This window comes from Athene cunicularia, assembly GCF_003259725.1.
Source record: "Athene cunicularia isolate RWA chromosome 1 unlocalized genomic scaffold, athCun1 chr1_part1, whole genome shotgun sequence".
In the NCBI taxonomy this organism is placed as follows: domain Eukaryota; kingdom Metazoa; phylum Chordata; class Aves; order Strigiformes; family Strigidae; genus Athene; species Athene cunicularia.
Window position 1 is genome coordinate 21,362,900 of NW_020799091.1, and position 24,701 is coordinate 21,387,600.

Below are 24,701 nucleotides of genomic sequence, written 5' to 3' on the forward strand. Positions count from 1 at the left end.
AAATCTGATACAGACTAACATATTGCCACGTGGGATCAAATATTCAATTTGTCAGCGGTACCAATTATATTTTACATTAGGATCCTTTAAGTTTTAAGCCCCATTTTAATAAGGCATCAAGAAACCATGAAAAGGCAAAGCATGACATAGGCATTGAAGCTCAGACAAGACCTCTTGTTTTGACATCACGTCTTTTTGTTATGCCTTACTGATGGAATAAATACCACCATTTGGATAACACAGAGATCAGCCGTAAGTACAAAGCAAGGATGTGACTCTACTTTTATAAAGCCTGCTGTTATGGTCAAAATAACATGTCTTTAAAGATGGCATAGAGCAGAGTTTGAGTAAGTGCCCTAAGCAAAGACCACATCAACTAAGGACCTTGCAGCACATCACGTCTCACCATGCACCCAGTCTCACTACATTCCCTTCATCTTTTTCTTGCCCTTTACTGGAGCAGGGGACTTACGTGTTGGCCAGCCCTCTCCTTCCTATGGCCAAAGCCAGCATGGGTAGCTGCCAGATGCTGGGGGAAGTGCAGCTGCCCAGCATTTTCCTGCATGGTACAGCATCTCTCCAAAATGCAGCACCCTCAATACTGTCTACTCAGTGCACTTGAGATCACCTCCACTCATATCATTCCATTTTGCCTGACAGAAATGCATGATGAATCATATGAACAATAATTACAGAGCACAAAATGCTGTGGTAGAATTTCTTATCTTTACAACAGCTGATAAGACATTATAATAAGCATGCAAATCACAGGGGAAGTGTGTGTTACATACACACACAAGTAAAGCCCATTACGTTACAGCCTGCTGGCTACCATTCAACAATATCTTGGACTCTAAGAGCTCTGTTGCCACTCCTGTTCTAAATACAACAAATATTCAAGCTTTGGTTTAACTAGTTCATAGTTATGCTTTTGAGGGCTTCAACTGGATTTGTCCTCTTGATGATTTGGTGTTTCTGAACACATTCCTGCAGAGGTTTTCACATATACCGTGAAGAAAGAGTCAAGTCAGAGCCTCGGAGCCTCCCTAGACTGGTATTTCCCACAGAATGCATTTACTTCACATTTATTAGTTAATTAATGGACTACTGGATTTGTATTAGCCTTACTCCAGGAATGGGAAAGTAACCAAAACACACAGGAAATGTCCAGGTCTCGGAAATTAAGTGCTCATAAATATGATCCTGTTTTGCAACACTTAATGTTGTGAGTTGTTCACATATCCGAGAGGTTCACCTGCCCCAGAGGCAATCTTTGCCTGCACAATTTACTTGTATGACATACATTGAAAACAGCTAGAGCTACATCTTTTTCTGTTTTTTTTTTTCAGCATTGAGACTAAGAAGTTGCATGCAGTCACACATGAAAGCATAAGTTTTCACTTTTAAGTTACTGTAAGGAAAACTTTAGAAAACTGAAGTCTATGACTAGCAAAAGACCACTGTGACACAGCTGGTCTTTGGCTAATTTCGGGGGGTGGGGGTGTGGGGGGGTTGGCACAGGGCAGGAAACAAGATACTGCAACAAGTCCCTTTCAGAGGGTGGAAATACCAGATTTTGCCTCAGAAGAAACGGAGGCCAGCAGCTGGGTGCTAACCCTCACAGCTCTACACTCTCTCCTTACTTGCTTCAGTTTCTTACCCATCTCTGCTCCACGCTGTTCTCTGCCAACCCCACTGGTTCAGATGACCTTTTTCCCACTCTCAGGGAAGCACAGTTGCTTTTCTCTGCCCTAAACCAGCTTCCTGGACACCACCGAGAGACATGACATCATCACCATGATGATCACTGCATGGATGGTACAGGACAGAGGATCCCTGAATCACACAATAATTTAGGTTGGAAGGGACCTCTAGAGGTCACGGGTCCGTTCCCCATCTAAGGCAGGGCCAATGTAGTTCAGGGTCTTGTCAAAAAATTTAGCCATTTGGTCATCATAGAGAGCTGTAGAAAACCTATGAAGAAACACAGTGTTGGAACAGGGAGATTTCCACTGAAGCAGCAGAGGATAAATCCAGCTAAAATAATAGCTTACAGATGGGTACCAGCAGATAGCCAGCGGTATTCAAAGAATCAATTTGTTGCAACTGTTGCAGTAAACATGGAACTTATTGTCTACATACTTATCTGCATGAACCACATCACTGCGGCTCCCAGTGCAGTCTTGGCCTTTTACCTTCTTTGTACTTTGTTTCAAACTAGACTTCGGTTTCTTTTTGTATAGGCTGTGCCTCCTTCTTTGCTCAGCACCAACCACTGAACCTTTCTGGTACCCAGTGGCATTAACACAGTACTACCACACGGTTTTGGGTATATACATATGGTCAAGAGTATACAGTCAAGCTGTGGTTCCCCATGTCTCCAAAGGCAGATTGTATTGGAAAGAGCCAGCTGAAAGTACAGTAAAAATCTACATTAGAATTTTGAATGCTTGTCTTCTCTTTCATGCTTCCCCTTCCATCAATTTGGGAAGGATGAAGTGGCATTATTAAGAATTCAGACTGTCCAGGTGTGTGACTTGCAACATCCTTGGGTTTTTTTCCTCTTTTTATTCCTTAAGCTGAAGCTTATTTACCTCCATACCTGTGAATGTCATTGCTGACTTTATGACAGAGAATCCAAAAGGAGAATAAACAGAGGGATCAAATCATTGTACCAAAAGGTGATGCATTCTCTTTTTAGCAAGATAGGAGCAAATGAAGAGGCAAGAGAAGTGCACACCTTAGTTTCAGTAGGTTTTATCTTATTTTAGGGCTCTTGAATGAGGCCGACAAAATAATATTGATAGGAATGATCGTTTCAGAGCATTAGATTTCACAGGTCTTCATATGAAGACAAGAAAGGGCCATCAGCTGTTGCAGGTATAGGTTATAACAGGACCTGAATTCTGGATATGAAACAGGAATAAAAATCTCCATCCCCACTTCCTGATCCCTTTTTTATTAGCTTCTTGATTTTTAAGACTCCTCCTATGTTGTATATGATTGCCATGCCATAGATTAGAATTTGTACAGATGTTCAGCCTGGAAATTAGAGCAACACAGTATCTCAAAAAGGTTTACTACGGTAAAGATGAAGTTTTAGTAAAAAAAATAATTTGTAGTGTTGAAGTTGATCAATAGATTTTCCCCACGTTGCTCCACTAAAACTAACAGGTAGCACCACTGCACAGAACGAAATGCTGGAGGCAGCGCTCATGCAACTATACTGAGTCCTTTCAGAAGGGGGAGATTACAAAAAAATATTTCATGTTTTTACTTCCTGTCAATATAGAATGCAGAACCTAATAACTAATGCTGGCATTTTCTTTCCAGCTCCAGAGGATTTCATTATGGGGACACCAACTTCTTCCTTTACTGCTGAATGGAAAACACAGAATAGCTTTTGCCAGCTCTCCAGAAGTAGTATGCCTGCAGCTGTGAAATGCATTTAATACATCTCTTAATTGCTATGTGAGCAAAAACTTGCTGGAATCTTCATATAAGGATGTCACAGATGATAAATAAAGTAAGATATGATGTAATGCATTGTAGCTTACATGCCTCAGGAAATTCTGGGATTAATTAGGCAACACATTTATTTTTCCTGGAATGCAAAGCATGTAAGCAACCAATCCTTTCTTTCAAGACTTGGCTCCACCTTCTTTTTCTCCTTCCCAGAATATTACATCTGGTTTTGATGGTGTAAAGATGGGCTTTCCACCACAACCCCAAGCTAAAGGCAAGTTGATATAGAAAAAGAGAGTAGACACATCTCAACCTCCTCCAAATAAGGAGAAAAAAAAAAGTTATATCGTTTAATAAGAGAGAAAACTGACAAGAATTTTCTCAGTTAGGAATTTCATATCCTGAGATTTCAGATGCAACACTATAGTGCCCAAGTATGTTCCCACTTTACAACATCTACACTACGGAAAGCCAAGCCTCATTTACTTTTGATTCTATAGCCACAGAATCTTGTGTGCATCATCCACCCCGATGTACTTCTTGCAGGAGAACTGTATGTGCGTACACACACATACGGTAACATCCTAGGTCAGATTACTTCCTTTTCTCTGCATTTTGCTTTCTTTCATGTGATGTAACAGGTGGAAACGAGGAGGCAAAATCAGTATATTAGCAAAGCAGCACTGGATAGAATTTGTAAACCTCCAGGTCAAGTTAAAACACAGGAACAAAACTGTGGCTGGTGTAAATCTCAAAGAGGAATCAAAGATTTGTATCGATCTAGATAAACATCTTATGGTGGTATTGTTTGGCAGTTGCATATTATTCTGTAAAAAGACAAATTTCTTTTCCTTGTAACAATGATGAACATTTATGCCACTATATACAGAACTCCCTTTATTTAGAAACAAAATATCACTGGCACCTCTACTAAATTTTAAGCCAAACAAAGGAAGTTTAAAAAAAGAAGCATCACAGATATCGACTACTTTACTACATACGTGTATGTCAGTTAGCTGTCCGTGTAATTCTCAAGGCACCTAGGAAAGAAATAGCTTCCCCAAAACATGAAAAATATCTAGCTTTTCTAAAACTGGCCTCACTATCTCAAATTCTGCACAAGTTTCCCTACAAAGAGAAGCCATCCCTTGTCTGATGAGTGCACTCATATGTAAAAGGAAACAGCAAAGTTGCTGGTGGAAGTGAGGTAGGGCAAAGGCTTGCAGAGATCCTTGTACAGCCCCAGAAAGTCTCCAGGGGCTGCACTTACTGGCTGTTCCAGAGGACAGAAGAGGAAAGGGGAGGAAGGGCAGGGGAAGAGGTGGGAGGAAATCTCTTCTCCTAACAAGAAATTCCTTCCTGGTCTTAAGAAACCTTTGTTAGTGAAGATTTAATAAAATGGTACGAAAAATTTAAGTTTCTTCAGAAAATTCCCATCCGGTGTAAGAGGTTTGATGAAGCCCTTCTGTGGGATATGAGATGAAGCATCTAGAGTTGGAATATTTATAAACACACTCACACCCAGAAGCCCTGTTTAAGAAATACTAAATTGTTAAAATATTCCAAAAGCATTACAATAGTTGCAAACAAACAAACATACAAAAAGTATCATCCACAATAACACTTTCAGAACATGCTTGGATTGAGGTACCTTTTTTAAAGAAACAGCAATGTTTGGTGCTGTTACTCTGCATGGAATGATCATTTCTCTTCCCACAGTCATGTGTATTATTTTAGGTATATCACTGTGCATCTCTACAAATGGATTGCCTGTATCTGCAAGAGAAGAAAAAAGAAGGGTTAATATCTGAAATCTTAAGACAGCATATAGAAATTTTAACGGTGCATACAGCCTTGAAAGTACACACTAACCACTCAGGCCCAGTCAGCATGGGTTTATGAAAGACAGGTCCTGCCTGACAAACCTGATCTCCTTCTACAACAGGACGACCTGCTTATTGGATGAGGGAAAGGCTGTGGGTGTAATTTACCTTGACTTTAGCAAGGCTTTTGACACCATTTCCCACAGCATTCTCCTGGCAAAAATGGCTGCTCGAGGCTTGGACAATTGCACACTTCGCTGGGTAAAAAACTGTCTGAATGGCCGGGCCCAAAGAGTTGTGGTGAATGGAGTTAAATCCAGTTGGTGGCCGGTCACGAGTGGTGTCCCCCAGGGCTCAGTGTTGGGGCCACTCCTGTTTAACATCTTTATTGATGATCTAGAGGAGGGGATCGAGTGCACCCTCAGTCAGTTTGCAGATGACACCAGGCTGGGTGGGAGTGTTGATCTGCTCGAGGGTAGGGAGGCTCTGCAGAGAGACCTGGACAGGCTGGAGCCATGGGCTGAGGCCAACTGGAGGAGTTTCCATAAGGCCAAATGCCGGGGGCTGCCCTTGGGCCACAACAACCCCCAGCAGCGCTACAGGCTTGGGGAGGAGTGGCTGGAGAGCTGCCAGTCAGAGAGGGACCTGGGGGGGTTGATTGACAGCCGGCTGAACAGGAGCCAGCAGTGTGCCCAGGGGGCCAAGAAGGCCAATGGCATCCTGGCTTGTGTCAGCAATAGCGTGGCCAGCAGGGACAGGGAAGGGATCTGACCCCTGCACTCGGCACTGGTGAGGCCGCCCCTCGATTCCTGTGTTCAGTTTTGGGCCCCTCACTACAAAAAGGACATTGAATGACTCGAGCGTGTCCAGAGAAGGGCAACGGAGCTGGTGCAGGGTCTGGAGCACAGGTCGTACGGGGAGCGGCTGAGGGAACTGGGGGTGTTTAGTCTGAGAAGAGGAGGCTGAGGGGAGACCTCATCGCCCTCTACAGATACCTGAAAGGAGGGTGCAGAGAGCTGGGGATGAGTCTCTTTAGCCTAGTAGAAAGCGACAGGACAAGAGGGAATGGCCTCAACTTGCACCAGGGAAGGTTTAGACTGGATATTAGGAAGCATTTCTTTCCAGAAGGGGTCGTTGGGCATTGGAATGGGCTGCCCAGGGAGGTGGTGGAGTCCCCATCCCTGGAGGTGTTCGAGAGTAGGGTTGATTTAGAGCTTAAGGATATGCTGTAGGTGGGAACTGTGCTAGGAGAACGGTTTGACTAGATGATCTCCAGGGTCCTTTCTAACCTAGATAATTCTGTGATTCTATAACCCTGTCCATAGTGCAAACTAGACAAAGTCTTCAAATCAATCTTTTGCTTACTTGTATCTAAACCAGTTCAGCAAAGTATTATTAAATATTTGAAAATATCACTCAATATCAATTGCAGTACTTTGGTATCTCCTTTGAAATCCAGGACAATTGAAGTACGTTTTTCCTATTACAGCATCATTGCTACTCCTGAAATATGTTTTTCTTATTTCAGGGCATTATTTTATTATCACCAGCAGAAGAAATTATATGGGAAGCGAGGTAAAATTCACTTATCAGGAAACCCCTACACAGGACGTGTTCCTGTTCTCTTGAAAGGAAACTGATAGGAAAAAGACACACTGACTTCACCAGAAGAATCTACTGTGATTATCCAGCCATATTTTCAACTCTGATAATATGGACTAGCAAGAGTTAATTATTCTCCTCCTCCCCACTATCACAATACCTATATGTCTCTTTTTTAAATGACAAGGTAAATGAAAATGCCAGGAAAACACTAATTCCTTTCGACTCAATAACTAAAGCTTGGCAGAGTAATTTACCGTCCCTCAAACAATCCCTTTAACAAAGGACATTGTCATAAATAGCTTGCGCTGGGAACAGGGAATATTGCTGCTGCTGCTATTGTTTGGACCACTTAACAAAGAGGGGCTCAAACCACAGGTTCTGGCTCCAAATCTTCTTTGCAGGTGTTCAAATCTGAAGGTCTGGTTTGACTCACATTGCAGATAAACTACCTCAAAATTCACATAAGGTTTGGTTTTTAACTCTTAAAAAAACCCAGAACATTGAGATATTAATTCCATGCTTATCTACAGTTCTAATGTTTTTTCAGGCAAATCCTACTATTTTTACTCAGTCAAAAATCTTACAAATAACAATGGAAAAATTTCTTGGATAAGAAATGAGTAAAGCTAGCAAGAACTGATCCTTTAAAAAAAAATGTAACACTTCTTTTAAGTGTTCTGATCCCAGACTTCTGCATGTTGACCTATGTTCACTCAAGTAGTTCTTCAAATACCTTACTTTTGCTTTTCTTTCAAAAGTAAGGTCTGTACTTTCCAGTGTCATAAAACTGTTTTGCCCTTAGGAACTTATTTTCTTATTATATGCAATAATATTTTTTGTTTGAGACATCAAACAGAAAGAGAAGCAAATTCTATTCTAATTTATACTGGGGAGAATCCTAAGGTAGAGTATCTCAAAAATACCCCAGGATACAGAAAAAGTTTTACTAAAGAGGTTTAATGAAACTGTTACATAAACTTTCTGAAATGAAAGCAACAATGCTTTATTTAATAATAAGTGTTAAATGTTGACTGAGATTGCAAAAGGAACTTATGAGTAATAGAGGATGCATATGTAATAAAAAATACCCTAAGGACTTGTTAGGCTGACGTTTCCTCTGCAGTACGATTCAAGGAAAGACCAAGATTGAACCTGTTTGTAGCATGGTGAAAAGAACCTTTTTTGTTTCAGGGGCTGCAGCCATAGAAGAGGTCACCTACCTCTTAACATCACCAGACAAATGGATTTACTACTCCCCAAAGACTCATTTGTCTTTGTCACAAAATTAAGAGCTCCTGCCCAAAACCAGCTAGCTTTGCAAAGTAGTTTCCTGTATCATAATCTCCAGATCATTACAAGTGTGAGGAAGAGCTGTTCTGGGGACTACCGGTGCTGTCTGCAGACACAGTGTCACCACTGACTAATGCCAGTATCGAGGCAGTGGGGGCTGTGCGGTTCAGACCTTACAGGATTCCTGCCCATCCGAAGGCAGGGACAGGAAAAGAGCACAAAACACTACATTGGCTTTTTTTTCTTCTTCTTCAATGGAAATGCATATTCGTGTCTGAAGAAGTCCACGAAGTGTTCTATAAAAGTCAACTAAACACTCTGGCTGCTCTTGGTAGGCTTTAAAGCTCAGTCACAGCCTTTCTTGGTGCACTCCCTGCAGTGGTACGCCAAGGCGTCTTCGTGCCCCCGCTATTCGCGTGCAGAGCTCCCATTGACATCACCGGGGACTTCCGCCATGGGCTAGAGGGCAATCGATGGCCCCAAGTGCTCCAAATGTCTTCCTGCTTTTGATTAAAAGAAATACGCATCATGTTTCCTAGCACAGTTTTGTTTTCATAATGAGTGTGGAGGCTTTTCCTGATTCCCTTTGATTTTATTCTCCTTCCGTCTTAATGGCCAAAGGGGATACTCTCAGTGCCTCAAGACCAGAATCTAGTGCAGGCTTTACCAGCCTGGATCAGGCAAAGCCAAACCCACAGTAGCACCAGGACAGGTTATGCCATCATACGCCAACGATGTAGAATCTTTCTGTGCCCCAGATAGCCCCAGATAGCATTCCTTGCTTCTTTCTTCTTCTATCGCTCCCATCGTAGCCTTGGCTATTGCCAGCAGCTCCTGCCACATTTTCTTCCATTCCTTCCCCAGGCAAAGTAAATGCCATCCTTCCCTGAACAGCTGGATGCCAATGCATCTGGCATGACCTAACCTCCTACCTTGGGACAGCTTCACTCACTTTTATGTTCAGCTTTAGACATAAAAGAAACGTCATGGATTGACCTATCTTGAAGACCAAGTTACACATTCAGCTCCACTGGGATTTGGAATGGACGATCTAAGATGTTTGACCTTGTTTTTTGAATCTTTTTTTTTTTTTCTTCAGAGCTGTCTGCAAAGGTAGTGAAATGAAAGATGGACAGACAGAATATTTGCATATGCTAAAGGTTACCTAAAATTCAGTTTAGTGTATTTTTAAACTGTGCCTGGAATTAATGACTGTGTGCTGATTTGACTGTTCCTTACAATATCTCCCAGTTACAGTCAACATGAAACCACAAAGAGCATTCATGAAATCACAAGATCCATGAAGGTCACTTGCTATATTGTTAAAGAACACAAATAGCAGCTTTTTTATTAAGCTGGTTGGCAGCCAGATACAAACTTGATAAGAGACTTAACACAAGCAATTATGTCTGGTATCAGTAACTTGTCTAGGCTATTTATGGGGTTTGCACAAACAACTAAATTAGCCAACACTGAACTGCCAAATTCAGAAAAGATGGAGAGGTTCTTTATTTCCACAAGCTTCAGCTACTGTTCTTGGGTTTGGGTTTTTTTTTAAAATAATCTGAGCTATGTAAATCGGAGTACTTACAAATACATTTGCAAGAAGAAAGTCTCTGCAGGAAAATCTGAGCTCCTTGAAATCTCTGAAAGCTTGTCCTCTGAAGTTGTTTGAAAAGAACTACTTACACTTGGCTCATCATTAAGACTTTTTTCAAGCTAAAAGAGCCGAAACAATTCCCTCAAATTCACATAACACCCTTTCCCTTATGCACCTGAAGAGGACCAAAGTTTTTCCTGAAGTACAGACATACAAACTTCATTAAAGTTAATGAGCCAATTGCCAAATTCCCCTTTCCATTGTAGGGATTCACCCTAACCTTATTTATCCCAGATAAATTAGTAGGGCTGTTCAGAAGCAATTCAAGGAGAACCCACCAAGAGAGGGTCTCATCTCACACATCTAAAGTATAGACATTCATCACTGAGTTAGGTGACCAAAATGCTAGTGTTGTCACTGGGGAGAAAGGGGGAATTCTGCCATGGGACTCATCTGACCTGTTTTAGACATCTCTTTTACAATGAGATGAATCATGCTCTAGGAAATGCACCTATTCAACTTGCTCACAGGTAGGTGTCTATATGCCTTAAGAAAAAAAATCCCATTCTGTATGTCTGGAAGCACAACACTTATCTGAAAGAAGGGCTCTTCCACACTTCCCTCTTCTTAGCCTGTAAAATACTACTTTTCAAATACAAATGATTACTAAACCTTGAAGGAAGACTTGAGATATAAATTAATAATCACAGAAGTCCAGGAAAAAATAAAAAGAATATATCTGGAACACATTCAGACACAAAGTATTGCTAGCATAATTGTACAGTGATTTTCGTTTGTTTTCCTTTAGGGCTAGTTATACTATGCTATCACTATGTAGGTCCATAACACACATAAAACATTGTTAAAACTCTTAAGAAGAAATATTCTTACCCACATTAGTCAGGAAATCCATACCAGAGCAATTACGATGCTCAGAAAGCAATCTTTAGAAAGGCTAATGGACATTAGGAACACTTTTTCAGATGTATCCCTCCCTCATGATGGTTCATCTTGGAAATGTATTTCTGTTTCAGTAGGAGCTATAAGCCTTGATGAGGACAAAGGATCTTGAAGGGCTTAGCATATGGCCTTTGATGCTGCCAAGGCATCCACACGTGCTCCACTCAACACAGTGTACTATAATGTGAAGTCCATGTACCCATCATGACAAAAGCACAGCAGTTATAGGGGATTGACGTCAGCAAGTCCTAGAGGGCTCTGTTTTGCAACAGGAACCTCATTAGACACTAAAAATGTGTCTGCATACTTGATACAGCTGTAGCATAGTTTAATTTCAACTAGTTTCCTTTTCATATCAGAAGCATTATCATATTATTGACTCTGACAGTGTAAGCCAAAACTGTACTACTGATATGTTAAAACTGTGCCAAAAGCAAAGACAGAAAAAAGGCAGAGGAGGAAATTTCCCAGGCCTCAGAAGGTTCTTCTGTCAGTACCTTGTTTCTGAATAAGAAGAAGAAAAAGGAAAAAGAAGAAAATCTCCCTTTCAGGGAGTTTTGTCTTACTGCTTTTTTCACCTGTTGAATTATTTTGACTTCAATGCTTCTGATCATAAGAGACCCTTTCGGGGAACTCTTTTGATGTCCTCCCTGTTCTGCAGCATAGTACCTTTAGGGTTACAGGAGTCAATCCATTCAAGCTAAATCTTAAATTCATGTCAGTTCTGGGGCTGTATCCAACTATCTGTCAACAAGTGGACCTCCCAGGGAGATGCCATACACTCAGCACTTGCTGAGTACAACTCCAGAGTTTGAAAAAGCACTCAAAACCCCAGATGTTTTGGCACTTCAAAGGCTTACATTTTGAACCACTCACTAATGCGAAAACACTTCATTTTGGACTGTCCAACCTGAGACGCATCTCAAGTCAAATATCCGAAACCGGTGAACATGTTTTACATTCTAGGCATTTGTGAGTACAAGTACTCTCAGGACCTGTACCTTTCATTACCCAGCTCTGATTTGTCTCACCCGACTTAAACCATCTCAAAGCAAGACACCTATTCTAAGCTTGTTCTCCAAATTCCTTGTAAAGTCAGTGATGAGCAACACATATCAGAAGGTCCTTTTTTCTCTCTGTTAAGTACAGAAAGAGAACAGACAACTGACTCAGCCTAGAGGTCTGATTTTAAAACAGAATACTTTGAATGGTGCTTGACTGAAGTACCAGTACACATCTCATTTTGCAAGGAAAAGTATGTGGTTAGAAGACATGCACAGCAGGAGTTTGAGGAGAGGAGAACATTGACTAAGAAATGGGCTAATACCCTAAAGCCAAGTACAACTTCACTTAGAAAAGAATTCTCTGTTGCAGCAGAATTAAGACATTACTCTTGTATACTAATAGCTGAAAGCTGTCTTCATCACAGGAAGTAACAACACTTCAACTTGAATCAGTTTGTTTAAATTCTTGCAAAAATCTAACCTTGATATATCAATGTAACAACTTATATGCTTTTCCTCTGTCATATCATAGGAACAACTGATCAAAGGCAAAAGGTGATGAGAGTAGATAATGAAGAGAACTGCGCATTTTTTAAGAAAGTGAATGAGCCCCAGCAACTGGAGAAGAGTGTCCTGGAAATACCAGAACAAAGGCAGGCAGAAAGAAAAGCCTTTAGCAGTGTCCTCAGGGAAATCTACATAGGTTTCAAAACAGCCTGCTGATAATTTGATGTTTCTTAAATGTCTTTATTCTGTAATTACCTCTTTTCAAGCAGAAAATTCCCCATGCCTCACGTGAATGTACACAGTGAGCGTTCATTACAAATCTTTCCATTTTACTACTAGGCTGCAGCTGTGTAACAAAACAAAGATCTGAGCACTTTCGGGTCTGAGACAGTGAAGAAATTGGCAAAGAGGCTTTGCTTCATTTCATATTTTTCCCATGGCTCGTGGTGGAAGGCAGGCCATCAGTTTTCTTAGAGCAAAGTCCAAGGCTCTTAAGAGAATTCATTTCCCTTGCTTGATGTCTCAATTCCTGAGCTGTGTGTGGTCAAGAGTTGCTGCGGCACACGCTCTGCGCTCACTCCCGTGTGCAACTCAGTAGTGACCTCTCCAGCTGAAAGAAGGATGGTGTCAAGACTAGTTCCAGCAAGAGAAGTCACCAGTCTGGCTGTTCTTGATCACCCAAACTCAGCACTTCAGAAATGCTTCAAGTCATCCTGGGGCATGTGGGATAGTCTCCTTCTCATGGTCCTGCATGATGTGTTTGTCTACAGAAGCTCATCTTCTACTATAGCATACACTCATTACTGAAGCAAAGGACTTACTGAGTTTATTGTCCTTTTTTTTTTAAAAAAAAAAAAATCCAGTTCATATTCAGTATCACTCTAATTACGGAAATGAATAACGTTTTAAAAACAATAAGTGATGACTTCCTGTACAAACAATATCAACTTTCCTGATTTGGATTTTATGTTTGTAAATAGCAACTATTTGTTCTCATCTGCAGCATGCTAAGACATGGGAAACAAGCACCTCAGTGATCCACATGGAGCTAATATGGGAAATGGACTGACACAATGTCCTGCCACAGGAAACAATACAAAACTAGGAGGGACCCAAATCTTACAAATGTTTATTTCCTAATCACCCACAAATTCATTTAAAAGTAAACTCAAGAAAGGTAGTCTTCATGGAGGATTTTGTAATCCCCATCTCACCCCCACTTGAGCCAGATAATTGAATTTCATGCATGTTCACAGAAGCAATGACTCATATTTAGATATTCTTAAGTATTCTCTTTCTAAATGCTAATGCTACATGGACCAGAAAAGGTGCGTTTTGGTACTCAGTATCATGTTTCTTTTCAATCTACTCAACAATTCTTCCTGAAATTGTAAATTTTTGGAGGACTTTATATATCTTTCCACACCTTAGGGCAGAGTGACACTTTCAACAGGCATTAAATGGTTATCAGTAGTTTGCCCAAACTGTCATATGTGCTTTCTAGGACACAATCAACACTTGAGCATTAAGAAATTGGTTTTCAATCAAAAGGATCGACAAATTCAGAAAACTAAGAAGCCAACTAATTCTAATATTGATACAGGTTTGTCCCTTAAACATTTTACTGCTTTTTGGCAAGTAAGGTAGGAGAAGAGACATCAACATTTAATGACTGAATGTCCTTGAAAAAATCAACAAAACCAAGACACTCAGGCAGTCTTCCTTAACTGATTACTGTGGGGGAAGAGAGGGGAAAGGGGCTGTCCAAAAACTAGTTCTCCAATGATATGTTTCTCTTGCATCACCATGTGAATTAGGCAGATAACCTTGGTTCAGATATGTCTAATCGAGTATCTCTTTCAGATGCAAGTAAGCTACATACAACTTGGGAAGCAGTGAAGAGTTAGAAAGACTGGATGTGTCTTCCATTTGTAAAAATTCAGGATCCAGAAAAATTAACACTTCAAACAGAAAAGAGACCAAGCAAATGTAAAGGAATCTCTTATATCGTAAAGACGGTTTAGCAGAGAGGTTCTCAGTCAGAGTCACAACCATCCTTGTTTTTCTCATGTGGTGAATGGAGACGATTGTGGGTAGATCTCAGACAGATATGACATGCAAGGTGGGAGGTTCAGGAAGGTTCCATGATGGGAAACTTGCAAAAGTCATCCAAGAAAACCGTAAGTTTTCCTAGGCAGCAGGAAATATCGGTCACTAAATTAATAACATGCTTCAGTTATGCTTCCAAAGATGCATCTGTAGTTGGATATCCAGTGAATTATATGAAAATAGTTGGGTGAGAAAAACACTCTGTGTTATATTTCAGATGAAGGAAAGCAGGATGAACAACATGAATTATCCAATAATTCTCAATAAAGCAAGACACAATAATGGGAGGAGCTATCTTATTTTGTATAACTGTAGCGAGAGGTCCACTTCATTCAGCTTTTTCACAGCACCAGTCCCACTTTTCATGTCACAAAATGAAAACAAAAGCTAATTCACTCTTATGTGAACTCATTAGAAGAAGCAGACACGTAATTTGGAAAACTTCCAGTTGCACATTCTCTGTAATATGGGCTTCCAAAATCTGTGAATCCTGACATCTTAATCTATTCATTTTATTCTGACAAAATTAAGAAAAACTAAAATATAAAATTAGATCCCTAAATTGTTTATCATTTCATCCTTCATTATTGTGTCTATTGAATTCAACTGTTCTGAGAAGTATCTGATTAATATCCTGGAAGAAAACAGGATCAGAAAGCAATTTCTGTTATAGTCTAACTGACCTAATTCCAGCATTTCCCATACTTTACACAATACTTGTTTGCTGAATACATTTCTGTGTTTAGTTTGATTTCATTTTTTCTAGATTTTTACAATCTGTGTTATGTGGACTAGAGAGTAGTACATTTTTGAATGTGACTTAACAGGAAAATAGTAATTTTCTACAGCATGAGATTATTCAATGATCTGTATAGACAGCTTTGGGATCCTTCAGCTGCCTGGAAATCTATACTTGTACACAAACAGGTTAAAGTGGACATTGTACCAGATACATGGTTTTCAGCAATCATCATCCAATTCTATAAGATATGGTTTCTCTGATACTCATTTCATAGATTCACTTTTAGTTTACTTCCATGTGGAGTTCCATTTACTCTAGTAGACTGGTTGGATTGTGTCTTTTTCTGTCTTCATTTTTTTCCCCTAACAGATAAAACACTAGCAGTTGTATTTCCAAGCTCTGAGAAAACAGATTTTATATATTAGTTGGTAAATTATCATGACATTTTGCAAGGCTGAAAATATCAATGATCTGGAAAAAAAATCAGCTGTATTTAACCACAGCTGAACTGCCTTATTTATCCATTTTGCTGTATTGAAGTGCAAGTACCAACAAGTGTTAAAAACCATAATCTTACCGTTAATAAATACATAGACTGTAGATTCCTTCTTCTTTTTTGCTGGACTTGTTGGGTATTTGCAGCTATAGTTTCCAGTGTCACTTGCTTGAGTTCTGCTCAAGGTCAGACTGCTGCAAGACTGCTTCCCATTCCTTCCACAGGCATATTTAATTACTTTCAGCCTTTTGCTATCCTTACTTAGCGTTTCAGGCAAAGTCCATGAATGAACCATTTCCCCCCTGCAAATACAGATAAGGAAGCAGAAACAATTATGTTGGGCTGCAATTATATAGCTCCAGTTCCCAAGCTTTCTTTTTTATTATATCAGGCTATTTCTGGGGTTCTCTTTTATCTTGTTTTCCAAAAACAACAACAGAAACAACAAAGAACTATTAAACAATTGCCATTGAAGTTCACTCCCCACCTTTCCCCACAACATAAGGTTTCATTTTTGTCTAATTTCAGTTACCAAAAAAAAGAAAGTGTCAGGTGTATGAACTCCCAGCCAAATTATCAGAATCAAACTCAGCTGGTTACCTGCAGGTGAGACTTAAATTCTGGCCTGCTTGAACAACGTGCTGTGTGCCATTTATACTCAGCTCAGGAACTTTAAATTTTGATCCTGAACTAGACCCTAGAAAAACAAAGAAAAAAAAACAACATTAACAATGACAAATCATCCTGTTCCCAGTCCACTCACATTTATGATGCTATACTGGAAGAAGAAAGCAAAGAAAATGGGCTGCCCCCTCACCCCACATGCTCGCTTCCTCAGAGGAAAAATCCTGCTCTCAGGACTCACATAATCTTCCACAAGAATTACTCAGGAAAGAAAGTAGGGAAGAAAGCTATGCAAGTTTTGGTCAATGACTTTGCTCTCTAGCTGTTCACTGAGCATATCATGAGGAAAGTTCAGGACCTTGCAGCTACACATTTAACCAAGGAAGCGTCCACTCAAGCACTGCTGGCTGCATTTCCTTAGGAAACACGACCATGGCAGCCCCTTCAATGGGAAGGGCAAAAGTCAGCTGCTTCCATGGCAAGAGCCACGTACTGAGCTCTAAGATACTGAAGTCTCACTCAAACAACTTTCTGCAAAGCTGGAGCTGCTCTGGAAGGAGTGAAAGGGGATTAAGGATCTTCCCTTCCTGACTGAAGGTCAAGCACAGTTACCTATGGTCCCTCACTAGCTGCAGGCTTCCTACCAGTGAAGTGGTGTCAAAAGGTAACTGGACAGTTCTACAACAAGATCAAGGCACCATCCAGACCAGATCTGCTGCTTATTGAGAAAGCAAGCATGCCAACATGGCCCTGGTCACGGCCAGACCATTCTGGTATGGGTGAAACTCTGAGTGGCAGTATAACATGAAGAAGGTAATTTTTAGGAAGTCCATGAAGAAGCCCCATGGTCAGAAGACTGGAGGAACACCAGACCTTCCCTCTCATCAAGGCAGCAAGTGCTGCAAAGGCATAATGTTTTATCTTTGCCCCATAATAGGCTACGGCCACGAAAGCTTTCATGGCAGTCAGACAGAAATGCATGCCTTGAAGAAGAAACAGTCCTTGATCCATCCCATTGCCCTCTCACTGACAGCAAAGTGTTCCAGAAGCTAGGAACATAACAAGAACATATTTTGAAACAGTTAAAAGTTGAAAACCAGTTTAAGTCTAAATCCGGACCCAAGTGCAGTTTGTGAAGAATTCAGTGTTGTGAGAGAGGAGCAGAAAGTACTCCAGATCGCTTTACTCCAAGAGAAATTATTTCTTTGTCAACTTACAAGAGAAGCAGCATCACATAAACAACGGTAATGCAGATTTTCCACTAGAACTCAGCCAAGCACAGTTTCACTTTAGCTATTTTAAGCCGTTCCAAGAGGTCCCTGCCACAGCCAAATATGAACAGCTGTATGCACCAAACATAGTAGAAATACATGAACCTTATTTGACTGTTGTGGATCACCCACTGGAAAGGCCTCCCTCTGTCGTTGACTATAGAAGCAACTTTTGGACACCAACTCCATCTGAGACTGGTGACTACATTTCCACTGTATAAACCCTCCAGAGTCAATGGCTGCTCCAAATTAAGCAGCTTTCACCCAGCAGCAGATGTAGCCTCAGATTAGAAGATGAGTATCAAAACTTTATTCTCAGATGTGGACTTGAAGTCCTTCAGTTTGAGAAAGGCCTAGGAGCCATATCTCCACTTTTGGAGAGAGATGCTAGAAGTACAAGGATTTTGTACAAAAGGTAAAGGGGCACTGCCCTCATCATGTGGTTTTGAGGGTTTCTTTATTTTAAGGAGCCAGCTGTGCTCCATTTGCCAGTAAGTATTTCCTACTGATTCCCTATAATATTGGTGAAGACAAGAGGTCTAAATCACCTTCTGGGATTACCTAGCACAACCCATGAAAAGAGGTAAATAACTGATTGGGTCTGCAAAACTGTTTGATAGAGGTCTTCAGAGACATGTTCTCTTCCTTAGCAGTATAGGAAATGTCCACTGTAGGAGTTAACTAACTTTTAACTAACCTTTGGTATCTAAGTTAGTTACATTTATCTGCATTTTTCTTTTTAGCCCTCTGTATCTTATTTGAGCTGTGGCTCCAGTAGTTTTCCTCCATATATTATCATCTATCCCTATTCAAGACAAGATTTAAAGGGTACACTTAAACATAGACATAAACAAAAGTATAGCTCACTTGAACAGGCTTCAAGCAAGCGCACAACAAGCTTTCAGAATAGAGTGGTCTTCTCAATTGTACCACAAATATTATTAGAAATTTGAATGCTGGTTACTGTACAAATACACAGATTTTTCTCTGTGATTTGTCTAGACAATCATACTTCTAACTAGAAATTAAAATATTCTGACAGCTGTTAAGAGGGGAGAAAAGAGATGCAGCAAATTTTTGAAGAAGCAATTTGTTATATGATACATTGCAAACATACATTTTTCTCACCTACCATTTATGAAATGCTGGGTCTCCCATGGAATTCACTGTGCTTTTATGGGATAGCATCCACAGATGCTTACAGTCAATAAGTCTACTCATTTGTCATTCTGAAATAACGTCCCTGAAGCTAAACACTGAGAAATTGAGATAAGACATTACAAGAGTTTAGCAGCTTCTTGAAGAGCAACCCAGATGCTTTAACTGAGAGTGTCTGTCAATGTCCTCCAACTAAATAATCTGACAGTTTCATGAAGCTACCATGTTCCTGTATTTAATTTGTATTCGTCTTGTCATCCCAGAATTGGAGGCTCAGATGATCCCCCAAGAAGGCAATGTTTATATCCAGCTTTATGATTCTTGTTCCTAACTTCAGGGGGAGACCTGGCTGCAAGCTTCCTCGAACTGCTCCTTATTTCAGGCTCTAGAAAAGCTGAAAGAATGCAACGATGTTTACAAAAGTTCAATATATATGAAAAAACATCAGTAACAGTCTGCCAGAGGAACCCATCAGGATCATGCTCAGCTGCTAGAGTTGCAACACTCAACCCAGTTGCTAGAGAGCAACATGTAGGTTGCTTCCAGTGTAGATGGAAAGGTGGAAAATCTATATGAGTGACAGGTGCTGAGAACAAGGCAGGAGAGCAAGTCTGCAGTGCCTCATCATGACCGTGGTGCTGAGTGTATGGCTTTGCTCAGCACTGGCACCAGCACCCTATCCAGGAGCAAAGCCAGCCATGCAGCACCATGCCCATGCCTGACCCATGCTGAGACCAGGAGACCAGCCCTGGTAACGTAGGCTGCTGCTGTTTTCAAAGTCTGTCAAAGGTGAAGGGCAAGAAACCATTATAAATGTTACAAACTTTTCTCTTGATAACTCTACCGTGTTATAAGCAAAGATGTCCATGTGAAAATCTCGATATCTATCTTAAAATAATCATATAAAACAAGACAGCCTGGAAGCCTGTATGTCAGAAAATCTGCCTCAGAGTTATTAAAATCAAATGAAAAAACCCCAACAAAACCCTGCAGGCAAAAAAAGAAACCCATATATACTGGATACATATTCAATCTGTTGCCCTTTTACATATATGTTGTATATCTAAAAGACACCACTGTATTTGTAAATATTGTGGGTGGGATCTTAAGGAGTGCTTAGTGTTTGTCTAACTTTGCTCCCATTGATATGAACCAGAGTTTCATCGTTGATTTCAAGTACATTTTAGACATTTAACTCCAGTAGTTAATCATCATAATATTCAAGACCTAACATCAGTGTATCTGGCATGACGTATCAGATTTGTTATATATTCATTTATTTAGCTTTTCACTGAAAAAAAGCTGAAGTAAAAAAAATCTTATTTTGAGCCAATATGTTGCTTTGCAGTATGTGCAACAATGCTTTTACCAGCAAGATGCTAAGTCTTGAAGAAAAATAGCTTTTTTTTGACATCCTATCTATTCATGGGTCATTAGCTTCCTTACGTTTTTAAATGCTTCTGAACTGATGCAGAGTACAAATGCAATAGAGTTTGACATGTTTACCAGAAAAGAAAAAGGAAGGAGAATAGCAGGGACATTCCTACTGTCAATATTTAGAAGCGGATTATGCCTTCTATGTACCTTCTCTGGGCATTTTACTTGACACTGTCTTTTCTGAAGGGTCATGGCTCAACAGGACGCATTCACTTATCATTGTGCCTGTCACTAAGCGACCATCAGCAGCCTACCCTCACACTGACCTACATTGGGGGCTGCAACTTCTTTTCATGTGACAACAAGAGAACTAATTAATCCTGATAACTGAGGAAACTCCTTCCATAGGGAAAGGGATGATTTTTTGGGGCATATTCTATTTGTTTCAGAAGGCTTATTAGATACATATGAAAGTCAGTCAACAGTGTTGCTTAATTAATGAGCAAACATTAATTTAGAATGCAAAAAGTTAGCCATTCTGCCTAAGATAAGGGAAGAGCAATTTAATTTTTTTTTTTTTTTAAAGAAAGCAGAGGGTATAATCTGTAATTTGCCAGGGAACAAAAGAATAAACTTCTTCAACTATTTTCTGTCTTACAAAAAAAAGGTGATCCACTTCCTGAATGAAGTAAACAAAAATTTGATCTGTTAACCAAAAACATTGGTTACAAGTAATTTAAAAAAAAAAAAATTGGCATGCATATATTTTTCAAATATGATATGTGGGTTCAGTTCTACAGACAAATAAGCAACGTGTGCACACATGATAAACCTTTCCAGCTATTTCAGCTAAATCTTGATTTCTCTTAAAAGGATAGATCTGCTGAACTCGAAATCAGGACCATTCTGCATTAGTATCCCCATTCTGGGTTTTTTTCAGTTTCTACTTTTAAATTTCCTTTTATACACTGTGAATTTCTGCTACCTTTGACTAAAGAAAGTAATCCCAAAAGCTGGCTTTATGGTTTAGTAAAAAAAAAAAAAAACAACAAAAAAAACCCACTAAGATATATTAGAAGTTATTAGAAATTTCCTTGAAGTTAACAGGCATGGTAGGTTTTTTTACTTTTAACATCTTATTAATAATTTGAGGCTGAGTGTTTTCCAACCACTCCCGTTATCCTGAACATGTTGACTATCTTTTTTCACCTGCACAATGAGAGGTTAAGGAGAATGACTAGTTTATCTTTGCAACTTCAGTGTATACAAAGAATCTGACCTTCTGGGTTTAAAGTGCCATCTGTGGGCAATAAAGTTATCCATCATGAGTAATTGTTTCAGTCATTGTTGGATTTGCACGTGTTTTAAGGCTTGTTAAACATAACTCACCCTTTGTGGTTTTTAACCATCAAATATAATTTCCTCCTGATTCAAACATATTCAGCAAAAAATATATTTTGTAGCGAACACTCCTGCACTGGAAAGAGCACATGTGATTTCTGAATAGGGCCTTCAACTCTCTGTGCTTCTTAAAACACAGGTCATTCAGTTCAAATGCAGCCCAGGACTTTACACTTGCTTATGAGCACTTCCTTATGAGTATTCCCATCGAAGGGAATGGGAATACCCACAAGTGTGCAACTAATAAGCAATTGCAGAATCTGGTTGAAATGCTTAGGAGCATGGTAGTACCCAGTGGGTTGACCTTCAGTGAGTCTCCGGTGAAAATCTGGGGTTGACTCTGATCTGCAGCAGCTCCTAAGCCAGAACATGGCTACCAGCTAACCTCATATGGGACATATGGCTTTACTCCATTTTGTAAGGAAACCTGGGATATCAGCAGTTTTCTGTATTTCAGAGCTCTTCTTGACAAACCTATTGCATTACCATCTCTTCTAAAGGTACTTCAGGCCATTCTGTAAGTAAATACAACTACTTTTTTCAAACAGTTGTACCTATCCAATTACATCATTACCCCACATTACTTTAAAAAAAGAGAGAAAAAGGACTTTGTGGTCAACCCTGAAGAGCCATTTAATGTTTTGATTTACATTTGACCATAAGGAGGGATGTTGACCAACGGGTCCTCCTAGTTTAATCAACACTAAGATTCTTAACAGCATCAATAATTGCATATATAAGACAGGCAAACCTTTAGGCAGAGTTGTCTCAAAATTTTGGTGGTGATTGGAAAAAAAAAAGTATTTCTTCCTGATCCACGTGTGAATGTCTGGCCCAGTCCCACCACAGGACTAGAGGGAGAAGGGATTACCCTGGATGATGACGCTTTCTACTTCTGTGACTGCTGGTGTCTGGGAAAAACTGCTACTGGAAGAAGAGACTCTTCTATCTCCCTGTCAGCAATAGCTCCAACTCATCTCAGTCGCCGGGTTTCTAGTGCTTAGGCACAGGCAATGCAGGCAGTGCAGTCTGGTTCCTGCACCCAGAGGTAAAACCACCACCTCCGTTGCCTGTACTTAGAAACAGCCTCCAGGAAAGACCTACAGTGACACACCTGAGCCACCCTGAGATTCAAAGCACTGTCTCCAGGTCTTTCAGATGCCATCTAGGTCCCCATTCTAAAGGAAACCTCACAGTCCTTCATATATATAATTTCACACCACTTCTCTGAAGCAAATCCAAGCTTCACACCTGAAATCTGCAGAAGAGAAACTAGGACAGCTTATCTGTGAGAGAGCGAGGAGGTGTGCTTTTGTCCCAGTCTGACATTGACAACCATCCATATGAGCAAGCTCATGATCTGAGGAAGCAAAATGTAACCACTATTTCTGTCAAAACAGAACTTTGAAGGGCAATTAAGAGCCATAGGGACTTGCAAGGGTTAACAGACATAGGTCCTTGGACTGTAAGGCAGCTTTGTCTGGATTTCGTGTTGGCTCTTGTGCAAAGAGAGGCATCGTGTGCTGGTACATAGCTGGCAAACAGAAAAACACTCGGGGCAGAAGAGCCAGCTCAAGCTGTCTCACTCCTCAATGGATCTATCACTCACATATGCCTCTGCTGTGACTGAAATGTGTTCTTGTTTGCTTTCAGGATCAAGAAAACTGTTGGAAGCTATTTACTTACAGAGTACACGATGTATAAAATTCAACAATTCATAGGTTCATCCCTTTCAGATCCAGAAGAGACATTCCAATTATCCAGTCTGATGTTCTGCAACACATGCCGAGTGATTTCTGGATCAAATACTTAAGTCTGATTAATCTCAACTACAATTTAATAATTTAAAATACCTGTAGGACATAACAGCCTGCCAAGGAAATCAATAGATTAATGGATGAGAACCCTGGGCTTGCTGTATGATACAGCATCATAATAGAGTCTGAACAGCAATAAGGCTTATCACAGCAGGTTAGAAGAGTCCTAGGCAAACTGTAATGCCTTGACCCTGACTCCATGCCCTGGAACTAAACACGGCACCAAACATCATCAGGGCAAATGGATATGCAGCTGCCCAAGAAAGGCCTTCACAGGCACAGAAATGTGTGTATGTCTATTATTTCAGCAAGTGTGTTCTTCCCCTCTTAGTTCTGGATCTCAGAGCAAGTGATAAGAGTTTATTTACTATCTGTATGCGTTTTCTGTCCCTAGATGTGTATACACGCTGATATAATATTAGATGCTATAGAGGCAAATCAGAACACCCAGTAGCTAAAAATAAAGCACGTACAATTCTGATAGTACTGCATTAACACCTCTGAGCAGTGCACGGTATCATGTCAATATGGTCAATAACTGTAAATGTAAACAAATATGTATTTCCCCAGTAACTGCCAAACATTTTGCCAGTATTTCCCCTAGATAAATCAGGATGTGCTTACAGAAGCCTGTGGTAAAGTCACTTTATTAAAGAGCAAGGGATTTTGTTAATTTAAAAATTTAGATGTAGAAATGTAACAACCTGAAATTACAGTTGATTATTTGAAGTAAATCTGGCTCCAGTTACTACCAACTGAAATTACCATTTCCCATCATACCTGGGCAGCCAAGGCCACACAGTTCAGCCCGCTGTGCCCATGCAACACCTGCTTGAAGGCACTTGCTTCACCAGCTCATCAGAAGATTGTGTCCTGTCTGTCCTAAAGTCACCAGGTGACTTTTGTGCATGAGCATAGGCACTTTACAAAATGCCAACTAAAAACAAATTTCAAAATCTAACGTTCAGAGAACTTGAGAGAAAAAAAAAATTAGTTTCTTCCTTTATCCATCCAATTTTAATAACTCTAGAAACTTAGTATCTGAAATGAGCGCTTTTGCTACTATCTAGCCTGGTGAAGGTGCTCATTTCATTAGCTATATAAGGAGAAATCAGTTACAGAGGAGAACTAAAACCATCCACAATTGTAAACTTTTTATTTCCCATTGAGCATATATAATTGAAAATGGGAATCCAAATGTACAGTCTAATGCCTCCATTATGAGCCCTCATTGGATCACCCACCTTAGTAAACCACATCAAGGGAGTAAGATGCACATATATATGGTGTGTGTTGAGAAAAGCAAGAGAAATATCACAGTTGTGTCCACCTTACTTTGGTCTTTGCTCCAACAGAGCAAACACCCACTTAACCCCCACCAGGTCTTCTGAGGCTGTTCTCAGCAAGAACTGCTTATAGCAGAGCGGGGCTGCAGTGATACTTTCACACCAC

General features: G+C 40.2%; 1 protein-coding gene across 1 annotated transcript in view; it reads right to left on the reverse strand.

The window, feature by feature from the left end:
- The window catches only part of FLT1 (fms related tyrosine kinase 1), a 100,181-nt gene extending 83,887 nt beyond the window's left edge, over positions 1-16,294 (reverse strand). Inside the window, exons 1-3 of the mRNA XM_026858330.1 lie at positions 16,202-16,294; positions 15,683-15,903; positions 5,117-5,241 (exon numbers count right to left, since the gene is read on the reverse strand). Coding sequence (XP_026714131.1) covers positions 5,117-5,241; positions 15,683-15,896 — 339 coding nt within the window. The 5' untranslated portion in view covers positions 15,897-15,903; positions 16,202-16,294. The remainder of the gene's footprint in view (positions 1-5,116; positions 5,242-15,682; positions 15,904-16,201) is intronic.
- Positions 16,295-24,701: the final 8,407 nt, after the last annotated feature.